This window comes from Gekko japonicus, unplaced genomic scaffold (assembly GCF_001447785.1).
Source record: "Gekko japonicus isolate JY-2015 unplaced genomic scaffold, Gekko_japonicus_V1.1 scaffold1962, whole genome shotgun sequence".
NCBI classification, from domain to species: domain Eukaryota; kingdom Metazoa; phylum Chordata; class Lepidosauria; order Squamata; family Gekkonidae; genus Gekko; species Gekko japonicus.
The window spans coordinates 108,810-127,027 of record NW_015161463.1 but is presented as its reverse complement, the minus strand read 5'-3'; the positions used below and the strand labels follow the sequence as shown (position 1 = coordinate 127,027).

At 42.5% G+C, this 18,218-nt stretch overlaps 1 protein-coding gene across 1 annotated transcript in view; it reads right to left on the bottom strand.

Moving 5' to 3' along the window:
- TET2 (tet methylcytosine dioxygenase 2) overlaps nt 1-17,333 on the bottom strand; it is a 37,712-nt gene extending 20,379 nt beyond the window's left edge. The window contains exons 1-3 of the mRNA XM_015429101.1: nt 17,245-17,333; nt 5,262-8,661; nt 2,483-2,573 (exon numbers count right to left, since the gene is read on the bottom strand). Coding sequence (XP_015284587.1) covers nt 2,483-2,573; nt 5,262-8,616 — 3,446 coding nt within the window. The 5' untranslated portion in view covers nt 8,617-8,661; nt 17,245-17,333. The remainder of the gene's footprint in view (nt 1-2,482; nt 2,574-5,261; nt 8,662-17,244) is intronic.
- Between the last annotated feature and the right edge of the window lie 885 nt (nt 17,334-18,218).

Sequence of the window (18,218 nt, the reverse complement as noted above, 5' to 3'; positions counted from 1 at the left end):
GAATCTCCAAATTCTTGGTTACAAAGTGGCAATCCATGGTTTCCTCTTATAGCTGAACTAAGTCTGGTATGACCCTGGGAGGTAACTCACTATTTTGCTTAAATGAGAGGGGACCTTTTTTCATTTTTTCCACTGGGAAAAGAAACCCCAGAATGCAATGCATTCTGAGGGAGTAAAAACCTTGTTTTAAAATATCTTCCTCATTCCAAAGAAGAAGAAGAAGAAGAGATTGGATTTATACCCCGCCCTTCACTTGGAGTCTCAGAGCGGCTTACAAACTCCTTTCCCTTCCCCTCCCCACAACAGACACCCTGTGAGGTGGGTGGGGCTGAGAGAACTCTGACACAAACTGCTCTTTCAGGAACAGCTGTGCCAGAGCTTGTGACTGACCCAAGGTCACATCAGCAGGTGCAAGTGGAGGAGCGGGGAATCAAACCCGGTTCTCCCAGATTAGAGTCCGCACACTTAACCACTACACCAGACTGGCTCTCAAAGGGGGGGGGGGAATCATAGGAGGTTTTTCTAGTACACTAAAATTTTCCATTTTTCATCAGAATTTCTTTTACAGTTCTCAGACTTTTTCATGATTAAGGAAAACCTTGTTTTAAAGCATTTCAGTCATTCCAAAAGGGGGGAAGGGGGAGGAGTTTCATAAGAATTTTCTTCCACTACCAAAATTTCCATTGGCGAATGTAAAAAACCACTTTCTTGCTATACACTTTGAATGAGTAAAACTATTCTGAAATGATGTCCATTCATTTCAAATAAGCAAAGAAAAAATTCATAGGAGGTTTTTATTGTTTGCTTGTTTATTTGATGCTTCCCCAACTTCCCCATTTTTTCCATCAGAAAATCTTTTAAAAGTCTTCAGAAAAAGAGGATCCCCCCGAAAAAATTTTTCACGTTTTCCACAGGAGTTTTTTTCAGTGCTCTTCCAGTTTCCCAATTATAATATCTCCAGCTGTTTCTAAAGGAATCTTGAATTGAATGAGCCCCAGAGAGCTTTGCGCTCTCCTGATCAACATCTCCTGGTGGTCCCTGGCCTGAAGGATGTCCGCTTAGCCTCAACCAGGGAGAGGGCTTTTTTGGCCCTCGCCCCGACCTGGTGGAACATGCTCCCACTTGAGAGTTCCGCAGGGCCTGTAAAATGGAGCTGTTCTGCCAGGCCTTTGGTTGAGATGGTGGGCGTTCAATCTATTCTGGCCCCTCTGTCCTGTCCACAGCACTGTTTTTGACTTTTTTCCCTCAGTGCCCTACTGTTTTTGGACACCATTCTGGAGACTGGAGTTTTCTAGGGTAATTATGTTATAATGGTTTGGTTGATCTGCTATTGATAATTATTGCTTTATTGTTTTTATTGTCTGCTGATATTACGTTGTGAGCTGCCCTGAGTCCATTTTTGGGGTAGGGTGAGGTATAAATTAAATAAATAAATAAATAAATAAATAAATAAAATTTCACTCCTATACCTCCTGAATTATCAGTGGGTAAACATGGAGTACAAGAAGACAAAGAGTTGAATGTATACCCCGCCCTTCACTCGGAGTCTGCGAGAGGCTTACAATCTCCTTCCTTTCCTCTCCTCATCCCAGGCACCTTGTGAGGTAGGTGGGGCTGAGAAAGCTCTGAGAGAACTGTGACTGACCCAAGGTCACCCAGCTGGCTGCATGTGGAGGAGTGAGGAATCAAACTCGGTTCTCCAGATTAGAGTCTGCCACTCTTAACCACTACAGCAAACTGGCTGTCAACAGAATACTGCATATGTGATTTGCACATGCCATCAAAGGCAGTGGTTGCACAGCATGGAAAAGTTTGTTTCTGGCAAGAGTGATGAGACCCAAGAATTCCAGAATGCACCAAATTCTAATAAGACTGTATGCATCCTGTATAATGAAATCATATGTGCATGCAACATTTGTCTGTCTGCCACTGTAGAGAATGCATACAAGTAAAAACTAAACAAAATCCCACCTTTGCACATCTGGCTAATGCCCTGTTTTTTTTAAAAAAACGCTACTCACTAAATTTTAAAGCCAAAGCTGGTCACTCATTTCCATGAGAAATAAAACAGACTTCACTAGATTTGTAATATAAACAAGGTGAATCCTATTTTTGCTGCCTTTTCCTGTCTCCGGTATGTACTTTGGCATGCAGGACCCCACTGGGGAATACTAGGTCATTGCTTGCTTGTACAGTCACTGCCAACCCTCTTGCTTGGCAGGCTGGTGAATGCTTGTTCCTGTTCGGATTTGCTGGCATCTGTCTCAAAGTGGGCAGCTTATGACAGCAAACCTGTCAAATATTGTGACTCTCTGGTGAATAGCGCAGTGCCCAGTGTTGGCAGGGCTGGAATAATCAGCCTACCAGTAATTACTTGGCTTTTTTATTTGGTGTTCTTTATGGGCAAAGACTGGGGGGGGGGGATTCTAACATGCAGAAATGGATAAACTTTCATTTTGCTGTATGCCTTAATGCTCATTACCGTTCTTCCATCATTTCTCTAATAGCAGCCACATTAGGACCAGCTCCTAGGTGGGTATAGAAAGGACCTTCATCTTTCTCAATGATCTGCTCTGTTTAAAAATACAAGATTGAAACAAAACATTTAATATTCAAACTTCAAGGATTTCTTTAAAAGTTACATAGCAATGCTTGTGCTCTGTTTATACCTCTAATCTGGACAACTTGGGAGTCAAATTTCTCAAGGAGGCCCCTAATGTTCCAAAATATACATTGCATATAGGACAAAGTCATCCTAGAAGAGCCTTTGCCTGATATATGGTAGGTCATTTGTATATGTATGCATGTGTTGTAAAATTCTGTCAAGTTGCAGCCAATGTTCCCTCTAAACTGTGGAGTCCTGTGAGCAAAAATTCTACTTTGTGAGCAACTGGCATCAAAGTTGTGAGCAAGCGATTTGGCTACTGCATAAATTAGGTTTCTCTGGAACCATCCTTCTTGAGTTAAGACAAAAATGTGCGAGCCAGAGGCTAAAAAACTGTGAGCTAGCTCACACAAACTCATCTTAGAGGGAACACTGGTTGCAGCTGATTTATGGTAACCCTGGAGGCTTTTCAAGGCAAGAGACATGCAGAGGTGGTTTGCCATTGTCTGCCTCTGCATAGTGACAGTGGACTTCCTTGGTGGTCTTCCATCCAAATACTAACCAGGGCCAACCCTGCTAAGCTTCCAACAGCTAATGAGATCGGGCTAGCCTGGGCCATCCAGGTAATCCAAACTGATAGTTGGGGGGGGGGGCGGATAGTTTTTTGTTTTTTTTTTGGGGGGGGTTGCATGTGTGTGTGCCAGCACATCTATTTCCACTTTGAGATAGATATTTTACAGCTCAGTCCAAGTGCAAGCGCATTATTTATTTGCTTATTACGTTTGGGACCTTTGTTTCTTAATCCAAAACTGGCCTCCAAAGCGGATTGCATTAATTTAAAATGCAGGTGTAAAGAAAATCTAATAAATGGTGCAAGTGAGGTAGGGGTTGGAGGGGTGCTTGACTGCTCCCTGCTTTTCCCTTTGGCCTTACAAATGGCTTCTTAGGAGGAAGTGGTTCTCAGCTCAAACTTTGTGGACTTAACAAGACTGTAAGCATCACGTGGGGCACAAGATGTAGACTGTAATGATAAGAGGGAGGATTTTTTTTTAATGAGGGGAATGATTCATTAGTTAATGTTATCATTGGTGCTGGTGCTGGGAAGTGCTGTCAAGTTGCAGCTGACTTATAATGACTCTGTAGGGTTTTCTAGGTGAGAAATGTTCAGAGGTGGTTCACCAATACCTTCCTCTGTGTAACAACCCTGGACTTCCTTGGTTGTCGCCCATCCAAGAACTAATCAGGGCCAACCCGGCTTAGCTTCCAAGCTCTGACGAGATCAGGCTGGCCTAGGCCATCCAAGTCAGGGCAATGTTTCCATTTAACTCTCTGTTAATGCCTCTTTGTTATGAGTAAAGGCAAGTTGTCACTTTGTTCAGCTAATGATCTTTAGAATGAGGTGTCCTCTTAACCTCCACATGCCTACAGCACTTATACTTATTTTTTTGGGTGCAGGTGTTGTTTTGAAAGGAAAACGAACCCATTCTTTAATCTGGTTCAACCACAAATAACTGAAAAGGATTAGACTCCAGCCCACTAGGCATAAGATTTTACCTATGGTTGTAGCCTTGCTACCTGTCCCTACTAGCCTGAGGTGACTGTACATATAGTAGGCATGTATTATAAAATGACTAAAACTAATCCCAGTGAAGACAAATACGTTTCAATAATTTGTTGAAAAACACAAGTCCCTCATGGTGAGTTGCTTCGGAAAGGCAGTGCAGAAACTTGGGACATTTGTGACCATTTTGACTGCTAGCATCCATTTCCACACACGTTTTAGTTGTGTGTAATGATAAATGCCCAGGCCCAAGTTGCAGGGGTCTTGTGTCAGTCTGCCCCCCATGTCTTTAGAAGATATGGGATGGCGGTACAATTAAAGTGCCCCATACTTGTGGGTCCTGCACCTACAGTCCACCCTCTAGAGTCCCCCCCCCCCAGTTTTGAGATTCCAAGTAGCCTGGCTGGGAGAAAAGTTCTTAGGAAAGGGCTGAAGAGAGAAATACAGGAACAAAGGGAGGGTTCAGAACCACCTATCCATATATTTTTGGCACTTTAAATCACCTTCCACCACACACACAGATCAGTTTTTGCAGATGTGTTTAGTTTGGGTCTTGGTAATTCCCTGACTGTGACCAGGGTAGTGTCTTAAGCAACCTTTACAAAACTTGGATATGATCTCTTCATTTTATTTTTATGTGATTTTGGCTCTGCTGTTCTGAACTTGTTCAGACAGTACCTTCTGGTGAAAAATCACACAAACATAAGATACTGGAATTCCCTTTTTCCATCTCCCCGTATGGCATGCCAAGAAAGTAAACAAGCCAACAGACATGTTGCTGTCAATATTTGATATGGGGAAGTTTCTTACCCATCAGTCCATTCCCATTCAAAAGAGGTGGATAGATTGTGAGGTCAGAAAAAATCTGCGTAAATTAATGTGGCACAGCAGTTTTCTCTCATGATTTTCTCTAAATATGAAAGAGGCTACGGGTAGGGAAGGAATGTAAGAACCTGAGATTCCTACCAGGTTGAGATGTCTTCCCATATTCAAACACATCTGGAAAATTAGGTAGGATGGGAGGAAGTCAGCCATCACTTGAAAGTTATAATAGAAGAACTGAATGTATTTGTCCTAAACATAGAAGTTACTCACCAACACAGCTACATGATGGGAAATCATACTGGGTTTTGACAGGTGTATCCAATAAGTTTTTCACAGGGGTATCGAATAACTTGGAAGGTGACTCTAAAAAATGATTGAGAACTGTCCCAGCAGTTCTTTTTGTTGGCGTTTTTTCATTAGATTGAATTGCCTGTTGATCAAAAGAGGCTGTGTGGCTGTTGAAATCTGCAGCGGTGGAATTTCGTGACAGAATAGTGATGGGACCTGCAGTTTCAACCTTCACATGCTTAGGGGATTTAATAGTAAGCGACTTGTGATCAAAGAGCGTTTTGACCTGAATCTGCTTCAGCTGCTGCTCCATTGTTTCAATGATACTTTTTTGTTGCATGTTCTCACAACCAAAGTGCTGAGTCTCTTGTTTAATTGTTTTCTTCCACATTTTGTTTTCTGCAGGCAATGGACGTAGGCAGACGTTAGACCTGGAGCCAGCTTCCACTTTGATAGATTTGTTCCCCATACCAGCACACACCTCGGATTTGTTTTGATTGATTTGTTGTTCCTGTTTGTTTAAGATGTGCCATCTAAGTGCCGCGTGCTTTTGAAAATCCCTGTGGGGCTGAGACGGAAGATGGCACCCTCTTGGATCTAGCATGTGGGATGGCGCTTGCTGACTATATGGTGAGTACCTCTGTGGCTGGCTACACATGTTGGAATTCAAACTATGATATCCCTGGGTCTGCTGGAAGGGTAGCTGTACAGCTGAAGTTTGTGGCGACTGTGGCTTTTGCTCTTGAAAGCACTGGGGCACATCTTGCTTGGGTGTCAGGCTATTCGGATAATATTGCATATGCTGCAAGTCGTGTGTTAAGTTTTCCACAAAGAGCTCAGAGTTCATGGCTGGCTCTTTTTTCTCAGAGGCTAAGTGCATGTTGTTTGGGTAGGAATGCTTCATAACAGTATTTGCTTTAAAAGCATGATTATAAAGGGAATCTTCATTGTTCATACTTGATACTCGGTCTGGTCTGGTCTGGGGGTTCTGTCCTGGGAACTCTGCTGATTTAAAATAATTGTTAGCAGTTTCAAAGCACTCTTCTAATTTAAGCTGACCCCGAGAGGTCCCTCCCAGTTGCTGCTCTTGATTGCTGTTGGAACAGGGAAAGGTCTGGGGAGCTTCTCTGCTCTTCCTGTGCACTGTTTGCTGCTGGGGGTTCAAGGTGAGTTGTGTGCTCTGCGGCAATTGCGTTGGCTGTGTCTGGAGCATTTGTTGCAAAATATGTGACTGTAGGAATTGTTCATTCTCCATCGGCGAAGAACGTAAGTGCTGCGGCTTTAACTGTGCCTCCAAAGACTGGTCAGTGCAGTGTTCGGCTGGGCTCTGAAAGTGAAAGTGCTCAGCGTTTTGTTGTTGTTCATGGGGTTTCATCAGAGGGTCCATTTGGGTAGGCTGCGGTGAGTGCTTCTGGAACTGCATTTGCTGGTCGGCTGTAAGATGAGGTGCCAGCTGCGTCACCTCCCTCTTGTAGAGTGTGGGCATCTGTTCGTACTGCATGATGTTCTGCTGCCCCGGCTGCCCCGAAAGCCCTTTGGAGACACCAGGGCTCCCAGAATACTGCTTTGGATGTGTCTGTTCACTTGAATTTGACTGGAGTTGAAGCATGGTCCTCAAAAGCACTTCGTTTGATTTGTGGGGTGACTCTGTGGGGTGAAACTGAGAGGGAGCCATTCCTGCCCAAGGAGGTTGTGAATGAGGCTGTGGTGGTTGCATCTGATGATCTTTGACTGGGCCTTTCTCATTGTCAGCGAGGGTCTCCTGATTAATCTGGCCCAAGATCTGCTGATAATGTTGTTGCATCTCTTTCCTACTTCCTAGTATTCCTGAGTCTTGAACTTGAGGCTCCAAGTTTGGCTTCATTTCTTCTGGATACTGTTGCATGATGCCTGAGGGCATCGCTGTGCATGCCAGATCTGTCTCACTGCCCATCTGTTGTGAAATCTGAACCTCTTTTTGAAGACCCTGTTGAGAGCTAAGTGCTTGCTGGAGAAGGTCAGACATTTCAGTTGCCAGCTTCCCTTGCTGTTGCTGTTCTACATTCTTCTCTTTCCTCAAATGAATTTCTTCACTAAGGGCATCGTAAGAATTATGTCCCTCTGTAACCCCAATGGACAAAATACTGCTTATTTCTGAAGTTGGGGGTGAAGCTGCCACCGGAGGTGGACTGAAAGAATCTTTCTTGAACATGGAGTGTTGCTGGAACAAAGCACCATTTTCTTCTGCTGGCTCAGCCAATCTCTCTGAGCTCTGGTTTGGAGCTTCCAGATCGTTGCTGGGATTTAGTGAGAAATCTTGATTGGGTAATGAGAAATTCTGACTGGGTCCTTCCTCCATATTTCCTGGAACAGGGGACTGATGTGCATCTGCAGAGTTTTGCTGCAGTAACTGTAATTCTGGGTTCTGAAACGTGTAGCATGCTGGCAACATGGGTGTCTTATTGGAGTTTTCTGTACAGTGGACCTCAGTAGCCACAGCAGTTAGCACCTGAGGCAGCTCAGAGTTTGAGGTCTGTAGGGAGCTGATCTGCCCTGAGGTATGGGATGAATGTGGTACCCCACAGGCCAACTCGTTAGCAGCCCGAGTGTTTATGGCATTTCTGAGAGACGTTGTGTTCTGCATTGCAATGGAAACATGGTCTGGATTGTATTGAGACAGTGTTTTCTCCAGAAGTTCACCACGCATGTTTTCCACAGAAGAGGCAGAAACTATAGCACCATTAGGCATTGGCACTGCCTTGTTCTTGTATAGCAAGACAGTGTCCCCATTGTGGCAATTAACATTTTCACTCTCCAGGTCATTCTGAACCTGGGGAACATGAGGAGTTTCTGAAGCACCAGAGTTGTATCTTGAAGACTGTATAAGAACCGAAGCTGAATGTTTTTCTTCTGCAAAACCCGCAAAGTCATTCTCACTGCATGAATTAGAAACATCTGGCTGATCACTGTTGTCTAATGAGGTCTGTTTCTCTTCTTTTTCTTCTTCATCTTGTTTTAGTTTCTTGTTATGGAGAAGCCCATACAGAGAAGGCTCACTAAAAGTGCGTTTTATCCCACCATTTTGCATATACCTGGTGCAATCTCTCTTTTCCCGAAGCAGGTCAGGGCTTATTCGATTATTTGCACTTTCTTTCACAGCATGCTTCGTTGCAAAATTGGTCTTGAAATGCAGCCATGGGTGGTTGCCATTGACTTCATCGTGGGTCTTCTCTTCTAATGGGTTTCCATTCTGCAGCTTCACTGACAAAGGTTCTGCCTGACAAACATGAGAAGGATGCGGTATTAGAAATGGGCTTAAACTACTCTCTTCAACATGGCTGGTTCTATCCTGTTCCATCTGGTCTATTCAGGGACCATCCACAAGGCTGCCCTTTTATTGTATCTGAAAGAGAAAATGGGAGAGGGGGAAATCCAAGTTTACTTCATACACACCAAAACAGTGTACCAAGCCTGTACACAGTACTTAAGCATTTATCAGTGCCATCCCAAGAAGCAGGTCTACTCAGGTCTGTTCAATGGCTCTTATTTCCAGGAAAGTGTTCCCAGTAAACTGCATATTTGAAGCAGAGTTAACCTTTCTCAGTCAATGGTCTTAGATGGGTGTAAAACAGATCAATTAAATTTTAGGATTGCCAATTGCTTTTTTTGAAACTGTGAGCAGTCTAAGTTCACCATTTAGATAGAAATATAATTACATATTATAATAAGGTTGGATTCATCCAGGTTTTCTGCTGGTGAAATCTGAGTCAGATTGAGGTTACGAGAGAGGAGATTCTAGGACTGATAGACAACTAAAAAAATGAAAAACCACCATGGCCAGATGGCATACGTCCAAGAGTTCTGAAAGAACTCAAATGTGAACTTGTGGATCTCCTGACAAAAATATGTAATCTTTCATTAAAATCTGCCTCCATTCCTGAGGACTGTAGCTAATGTCACCCACATCTTTAAAAAGGGTTTCAGAGGAGATCGGGGAGACTGACCAAGAGAGAGTCCAAGAGAGAGATCTTGGACTTGTAGTAGATAGCTCACTTAAAATGTCGAGACAGTGTGTGACTGCAATAAAAAAAGTCAATGCTATGCTCGGAATTATTAGGAAGGGAATTGAAAACAAATCAGCCAGTATCAAAATGCCCCTGTATAAATCGATGGTGCAACCTCATTTGGAATACTGTGTGCAATTCTGGTCACCACACCTCAGAAGAGATATTATAGCATTGGAAAAAGTGCAGAAAAGGGCAACTAGAATGATAAAAGCGTTGGAACACTTTCCTTATGAAGAAAGGTTAAAGTGCTTGGGTCCCTTTAGCTTGGAGAAACAGCAGCGGAGGAGTGACATGATAGAGGTTTATAAGAAATCTAACTCTGCTAGAAATCTAACTCTGCTAGACATGAAGCATCCCGCAGATTCTTGAATAGTCTTGCGGACAACTTCATCTCTCAGAAGGGGGAGGTGGGAACCAGAGGATCTGCTATCCTAGATTTAATCCTAACAGGGAAGAACTGGCTGATGAAGTGAATGTTGTGGGATCCTTGGGGAATAGTGACCATGTGAGCTTGGAATTTGACATAGAGAAGGATGTGAAACCAGGACATAGTAGGACTCATATCCTGTACTTTAGGAAAGCTGATTTCAAAAAACTCAGGGAAATATTAGGTAGGATCCCATGCCTGGAAATGCTGAGGGGGAAATCTGCACAGGAAGGATGGGTGATGCTGAAAAATGAAGTGCTTAAGGCACAATCGCAAACTGTTCCGGTAAGAAAGAAAGGTGGGAGATGGGTAATGAAGCCAAGGTGGCTGAACAAGGAACTCTCTGAAGAGCTGAGACCAAAAAGGGATATGTACAAGAAATGGAAGGAGGGTCAGATTACTGAGGGTGAGTACAAGAAGCAGGCTTGAATCTGTAGGGATGGTCTCAGAAAGGCTAAAGCGCAGATGGAGCTGAGGCTTGCGAGGGATGCTAAAAATAACAAAAAAGGTTTCTATGCCTATGTTTGGAGCAAAAAGAAGAACAGGGATATGGGGTAAGCTCATTGCTAGGGGAAGACGGTCAAGCCTTAACAAGGAATGAAGATAAAGCGGAATTGCTTAACTCTCACTTTGTGTTGGTCTTTAACCGCAAGGTGAGCTGTATACAAACTGAAGAATGCAGGGCATATGAAGGAAGGAGGAGCTGCCAGTCCAGAGTAAGTAAGGAAATGGTTAGAGAGCATCTAGCTGCCTTAAATACTTTCAGATCTCCGGGGCCGGATGGCTTACATCCCAGGGTGCTAAAAGAAATTGCAGATGTTATTTCAGACCCTCTAGCTCTAATTTTTGGGATGTCCTGAAGTACTGGTGTTGTGCCGGAAGACTGGAGAAGAGCAAATGTTGTCCTGATCTTCAAGAAGGGGAAAAAGACAGACCCAGGAAATTACAGGCCTGTCAGTTTGACATCAATACCTGGAAAAATTCTAGAGCAGATTATTGAACGCTCTGCCTGTGAGCACCTTGAACGGAATGAGTTAATTGGTAGTAGCCAGCATGGGTTTATCAAGAATAAGTCATGTCAGACCAACCTTATCTCCTTTTCTGAGAGAATTACTGGCAATGCTGTGGATATAGTGTATCTAGATTTCAGTAAAGCATTTGACAAAGTTTCTCATGATATCCTTGAGGATAAGCTGGTTAAGTGTGGGCTGGATGGTGCAACCGTTGGATGGATTCATGGTTGGTTGAAAAATTGTACCCAATGAGTGCTCGTAAATGGCTCTGCGTCTACGTGGAGGGAAGTCTCAAGTGCAGTGCCACAGGGCTCAGTCCTATTGTTCAATGTTTTTATAAATGACCTGGAGGAAGACAACAAAGATTTGATTATCAAATTTGCAGATGACACGAAGCTGGGTGGGATTGCTAATTCTGATGAAGACGGGAGTCAGGATTCAAAATGATCTAGATAGGCTGGAACACTGAGCTGAAACAAATAAAATGAATTTCAATAGAGATAAGTGCAAAGTCCTACACTTAGGTACAAAAAATCAAAGGCACAGATATAGAATGGGAGGGACTTGGCTTGACAGCAGCACATGTGAAAGGGATCTTAGGATGCATTAACAGAAGCATTGTGTCCAGATTACGGGAGGTGGTAGTTCTGCTCTATTCTGCTATGGTCAGGCCTCACCTGGAGTACTGTGTCCAGTTTTGGGCATCACATTTTAGGAAGGATGTTGACAAGCTTGAGCATGTCCAGAAGAGGGCAACCAGGATGGTGAGAGGGTTGGAATCCAAGTCTTACGAGGAAAGGCTGAAAGTGTTGGGTATGTTTAGCCTGGGAAAGAGAAGGCTCAGAGGGGACATGATTGCAGTATTCAAGTATTTGAAGGGCTGTCATGTAGAAGGTGGAGCAGATCTATTCTCTCTTGCTCCGGATTGCAAGACTAGATCTAATGGGTGGAAATTACAAGGGAGTCGTTACCGGCTAAATATCAGGAGAAACTTCCTAACTGTAAGAGTGGTTGAGCAGTGGAACAGTCTGCCTCGGGAGGTGGTGGATGCTCCTTCGCTGGACGTTTTCAAGCGGAGGCTGGACGACCATCTTTTGGGTATGTTGTAGGTATGTAAAGCTATCTTTCAACTATGCTCCTGCAGAGTGCAGGGGGTTGGACTAGATGACCTGCAAGGTCCCTTCCAACTCTAACATTCTATGATTCTAAGATTATGCATGGGATAGAGCAGGTAGAGAAAAAAAGTACTTTTCTCCCTTTCTCACAATACAAGAACTCATGGGCACTCAATGAAATTTCTGAGCAGTTGGGTTAGAATGGATAAAAGGAAGTACTTCTTTACCCAAAGAGTGATTAACACATGGAATTCACTGCCACAGGAGGTGGTGGTGTCTACAAGCATGGACAGCTTCAAAAGGAAATTGGTGAGACATATGGAGCAGAGATTCATCAGTGGCTATTCCACAAGGTATAGATAGGAATTCTCTGCAAGTGATACTCTATATTCTTGGTGCTTGGGGGGGCATGACAGTGGGAGGGCTTCTAGAGTCCTGGCCCCATTGCTGGACCTCCTGATGGCACCCGGTATTTTGGCCACTGTGTGACAGTGGACTGGATGGGCCATTGGCCTGATCTAACATTGGCTTCTCTTACATTCTTATGTTCTTAAAAAGCATGGAGGGGGTCCCCTTTGCTATGCTGGGGATAATGGGATCTGCATGGACAAAAGCCATGCGGAGCAGGACCTGCAGTAAGGAGGGAAACTGGGTGAGACTGAGTGAAACTGTTTCAACCCATTATGTTTCAACAAAGATGCTTTTTTGAGGATCCTGACGTTATAACACCCTTGCAGTTCAATCCTGTGCAGAGTAATCCCAGTCTAAGCCCACTGAAGTCAATGGGTTTACACTGGAGTAACTCTGCACAGGATAGCACTGTTGATCAGTTGTATACAAAAGAACAAAATCTGGTGCTCAAAATTAGGGACAACTGCTGCTAGTAGGCATATTTAATAAAATGTGTGAATTTTAACAAAGAGAAACATACTAGAAACAATTGGACATTAAACATAATTTCTAAAATGTACAAAGGCCATCGGTGATATAGAAGATTCAGGTTCAAGAGAAAGCCTGATATTTAGTTCAACTGACATTTAGTCACCTGTGAATCTCACTGCTAGATGATAAGCCATGCCTGGCTGCAGCCCCACCTAGCTCTACCCACTTTCTGAAAACACTTGGTGGGTGCCAGATAAGGTGTCAGTGGGCACCACGCCGGGGACTGGGGGCATACAGCACTATCATGGTATGAAATACTAACGTGGCATTATTGATTTAAAAAATGATGGACAATTTCACAAAAATTCCCTTAAGAATGGGATCTCTTCCAGGCAGTTCCATAGCTATGGGGTTCAAAATTCCCTTAGAAAAACACTCTTGTCTTCTTTCTGAATTTTTCTCTTTTTGCTGTTTTACGATCTGCTTCCAGCTTGATGATTGTTTTATCTACATCATTTTAGACTGCTCAACATGCTGTTCCTATATCCCAGATTATTTGAATGGCTTTGGCTTGTTTTAAATAAATAAATAAATAAATAAATAAATGTCCAACTTTCGTTAAAAACATAGCCATGTTTATATATATATAAAAGACTGGCTCTACTTGAACTGAAATGGAACCAGACTGCTGGCGCTTTCATACTGAGAAGACCACAGAGCAGCTTTTATACTAACTCAAGGAGGAAAGACCCAAGAACTGTAGAAAAATGAATGCCACATCTCACTCATCCTAGTCTCTTTGAATCATTAAGGACAAGTCACTTTGCTGCAACTGACCCATGTGAAAGCATGGGTGCATCAGAGTATATCCAGGATACTTTTACATCAGTGAATGACTATTGTCAAGCCCTTGTCCTCACTTCCCTCAAAATTTTGGATTAGGGCTAAAAGACTTAAGAAGGCAGAATGCTCAAGCGTGCTTGAACTACTGAACTTCTCACTACAGAAAAGGAAATACTTCATTGCAAGAGGCAATGAAGCATCATATTTTGGCAGTCTTAAACCCACATGACCAAAAATTAAGATTGTTGGGAGAATTTACATACATTTGAGGATAATCCCTGTGTTTATTCATTAATGCACTAAATATTTTCATCCCTAAAAGAGTTCCAAGACAGCTTCTGAATACTCTGAAAGAGTATGCTAAGAGTGTTGAGCACAGTACTCTGGGCATGTGTAGATGTTCCTTTCCCTGACCACACAAACCTACTTTCCTGATATTAGGAGAGAAGTTCTTCCATTCTTGGAACTTCTCTCCTAATATCAGGAAAGTAGGTGTGTGCGGTGAGGAAAAGGGATTCTGCACATGCCAGAGTACTGTGCTCAACACTCTTAGCATCTTAGGATGGAAGGAGAAATTTACAGGCAGGTGTAAATGAAATCTCTCCAATGTTAATAACAGAAGCATGGATTAATTGCTTTCTCCCCCACTAACCAATTTTCACAACAGAAATTTACCCAACAGACTGGCGATACATGCAACATCTACCAAGTATATGACATCAATAGAGGGTTCTTAGATAAGAAAGTCATTTTTCCCTGTATCGCTGATAGTGTGCCATGCAACATAGATACCAACTTCACTAATCAGGTAATTCTGACTAAAACTACGTATATAATCTTTGTTACATGATATTTGTATTTCAGCTGATATTATTTGAACTCCAATGAATATTAAACCATATTTGTGTGAATAGGATAGATCCCTATAAAAATAACAAAGAATGTGCCAAGGGCAGTTTAAATGCCTTATATCTATTATGATTTAAAAGGTGTAACTAGTCTAACAGTTCTGCCAACTCAATAACTTAGCTGTAGATCAAGCAAATTATTTTCTCTGAAGTTAAGTCCAAAAAAGTTCTTTTTCCTGCATCAAGATACATGAATGGCCAATGTTTCGTGGGAAATGTCAGATTTAAAGTAAAATTCATTTGCAACTGTAGAAAAAAGTTTCCCAGTAAAGACTTGTGACTAACATAACACACAACTATCCATTTACACACACAAGTCTATAAAACAACACACTGTGCATATGATGCTTTACTATGAAAGCACATATTACAGTTCAGCATCAAGTCTGTGCTGGAACATCTGGCTATGGCGACACCCTAATGATTTGTTTCTTTTTGACTCAACAATTGTTATCATTTTCAGGGAAGACATATATCTAGGAACTTCTTTTTGTCATGAACAGCATTTTGTGTTTGTGAGTATCACAGCGTATTACCTGACCTACAAAGCTTTTTTATTTCCACGTCTTGAATTCAACAAAAACAAAGTTGTCAGCCGACACCAGATGTTCTCTTTTCTGTTTCCTTGTTGTCTTTTAAGACGAGAACACTTCCCATAGACACATCAGTCCCCTGTGTTCTGATAAAGGATACCATGAATTGTCTCATATTGACACATCATGTTTGTATGCCTTTCACTGGATTTATGTCTGGAAACAACTTGTCAAAGCCTGTTTCCCCTTTCCTTCATGTTGTTCTTAGTGATGAGTAAACATGTTTTCTTCAGAGCAGAAGTGTTGTGTGCTGTGCACCACTGCCTGTCCTCCCAAAATCTTGCTTGAATCTATTGTCAGAAAGAGAGGGAAGCTGAAGAAAAGTTGGTAGAAGCTTTTTAACAAAACAGGGCTGGGTTGAGTAAAGAAATACCCGCAATTCTGTACCCTTTTAAACCACACCCTGTACTGAAGTGACTGATAATCGATCAAATTTTTAAAAGGATTTGATTACTAAATAGATTAACAATAAGATTACCTTTCATCTGCGAGTAATAATGTATGAAACTAATATTAAATTCACATGGAAGGACTTGTGATAGCCTCAGCTGATATTATCTTAGTCATATGTCTTTCATTACTCACAAGCATTGTTGCACGTAAAAACATTTCATGTAATAATCACATTTTTAAATAGTCAATTGCAAGACAATGATAACAAACAAATATTTTTCATTTGATAAGTGAATGCTTTGTGACTAATATAACAAGTCCATCTAGGGTTGCCACTTATCTGGTTCAGGCAGGCATTTTTATGCTTTCCTCCACGTAAGGGAGGGAAATGGGGGGAACAGCATAGAGTGTACTACAATGTCACTTCTTGCAATGGAAATTATCACAGCCACACTCTGAGACTCTAGGAATGCCCCAAATCTCTGTGGTGTTTACCATAGATATTTGAGTAATTTCTACAGTGTTATGGTGTGGTCATGACATCACTTCTGGGTTTTTTGCTAGTAGAGATATTACAACACACGTGACACTGTTTTTCAAGGATTCTGGCTTTCCATAAAGCTATTTTCTATATGGTATACTTTTATTATCAATATTTTTGTGCTGGGCCGAAGCTTTTTTAATGCTGAATTTTAATTAACAGCTTTTAATATTTTATTTTTATTATTTTTACAAGTGGGGACTCACAACAAAATGTTGCAGATTATGTTGTGGTTTAGCTGCTGCCTGAGCCGCCTTCCCTACAATTTCCCATCAGCTTCTAACCAGGGTGACTAAGGCAACAGAGTTGGAGGAGTGGGGTGAGAAGAATCCTCCTTGCCCTAGAACACTTTTGAGTGCCGTTCCCCACAGTCTCACCAGTTAAAAGCTGAAAGGAAAGTTAAGGGCATGTGGCTCAGGCAGAGACTATGGAGGTGGGCAGGTGGATGTTCTCACCTGCCTGCATCCATAGCCACTGCCTGAGCCACCCTCTGTAAAATTCCCCATCAGCTTCTAACTAGCAAGACTGTAGACAGCAGCACTGGAAGTGTGGGAGGGACATGAGGGACACAAGGAGGATTTTTCTCACCCAGCTACCTGTTCCCAGTGCTGCTGCTCCTGGTTCTATCCCCCTCCCCTACCACAGCAGCCCTCCTCCCTTGCATTGCAGGTTTAAGATTTGGGTTGTTGGTTTTTTTGTAAACCTGTGGAGTCCCCCAAGTTTGGACAAAAGTATCCATTCTGTCAATGTTAGCCCAGTCCACAGATAATATTTATTTATTTTTCGTATTTGTATCTCACCCATCCCGTGAGCGGGCTCAGGGCGGGTCACATCATCTTCAACATAATATAAACATTAAAAATCAGTAGTTATAGCTACTGGTGAAAGTTCCGACCCATTAATACTGATAGATATGGCTGGTTGCCGATAGATGGATGGCCAGCAGGTAGGAGACAGCAACCTCGGGGGGGGGGGGCATCTGTGGATGCCTGCTGCCTCAACCAAAAACCTGGCGGAACAGCTCCATCTTGCAGGCCCTGCAGAACTGAGTAAGATCCCGCAGGGCCCTGATCTCGATGGGGAGCATCTGTTGCTCCCCAAACCAAAAGATCACTCATGATTTTTATTCTGTTGTAATAGGAGAAAGGAGGGGCATAAATGAAGCAAATAAATCTCAAAGCTTGTGTGAATATTCAAGTGTTACCGAGTCCTGGCTTTAAAATAATTTCAGACGGTAGCCATGTCGGTCTGCAGTGGAACAGCTGGTCCAGTAGCACCTTGGAGACCAAGAAGATTCTGCTGTAAGGGTCTGTCATGAAAGAAAAAAGAAAAAGAAATGCTGTAACTGAAAACGCTCCACTGTGTGTGACTACAAAACATAACTCCCAAAGAATTTAGAGACAGATCAAGAGATCAGACTTCAGGGGGAGTTCATATACAGGACAATGTGCCCTGAGATGTAATGGACCCAAGTCAACATAAATGTATTTATTTTATTTATCTGAAACAGTTGAATCCTGTTTTTCCACCAAGTTAGGGCCCTGAGAAGTTCTTAGTTCCAACACTGAAAATATCTTCGATGTCTTGTATGTTCTTTGCTATTACGAGACATGAACCTCTGCATCTAAGAAATAATTGCTTGTGACACAATGTACTGTTGAAGTGCCATGAACAAAGACCAGCCAATAACTGTCTAACCCTGTTTATACTGACCTTTTGAAAAGTCATAATCCCCAGTACAGGTAAAATTTTGTTCTAATTGCTTGATGATTCTCTTCCCTTTTAGGGTTTCTATAAGCAGCCCAAGGGAAAGAAGACAGGCTACTGGACTATATCCATATTTATGAACCAGATGCTCTCCAGCTTTTCTCCAAGGAGTCGTTTTTGACCTGATATCAAGCACCAGCAATCTAGTTCCCTTTTAGTTCAAGTGGAATCTGTCTCTTGTGTACATAGTTGACTTGCTCCAAAATATCCCCTGGTGCCCAATCCCTTTCTCCCAACACTACCCTCTCGTCCTTGTGTTCAGGCCCTGAATCTCTGCCTACCTAGCTGGTCCAACACAATGGGCAACATTTCTACTTTGGACATGCGGGACTTTAACTTCGCAACTTACATTTTTTCTCCAGGACATCACTACTATATTTTCAAACACTGTTGGTGCTCCTGTGGATTACA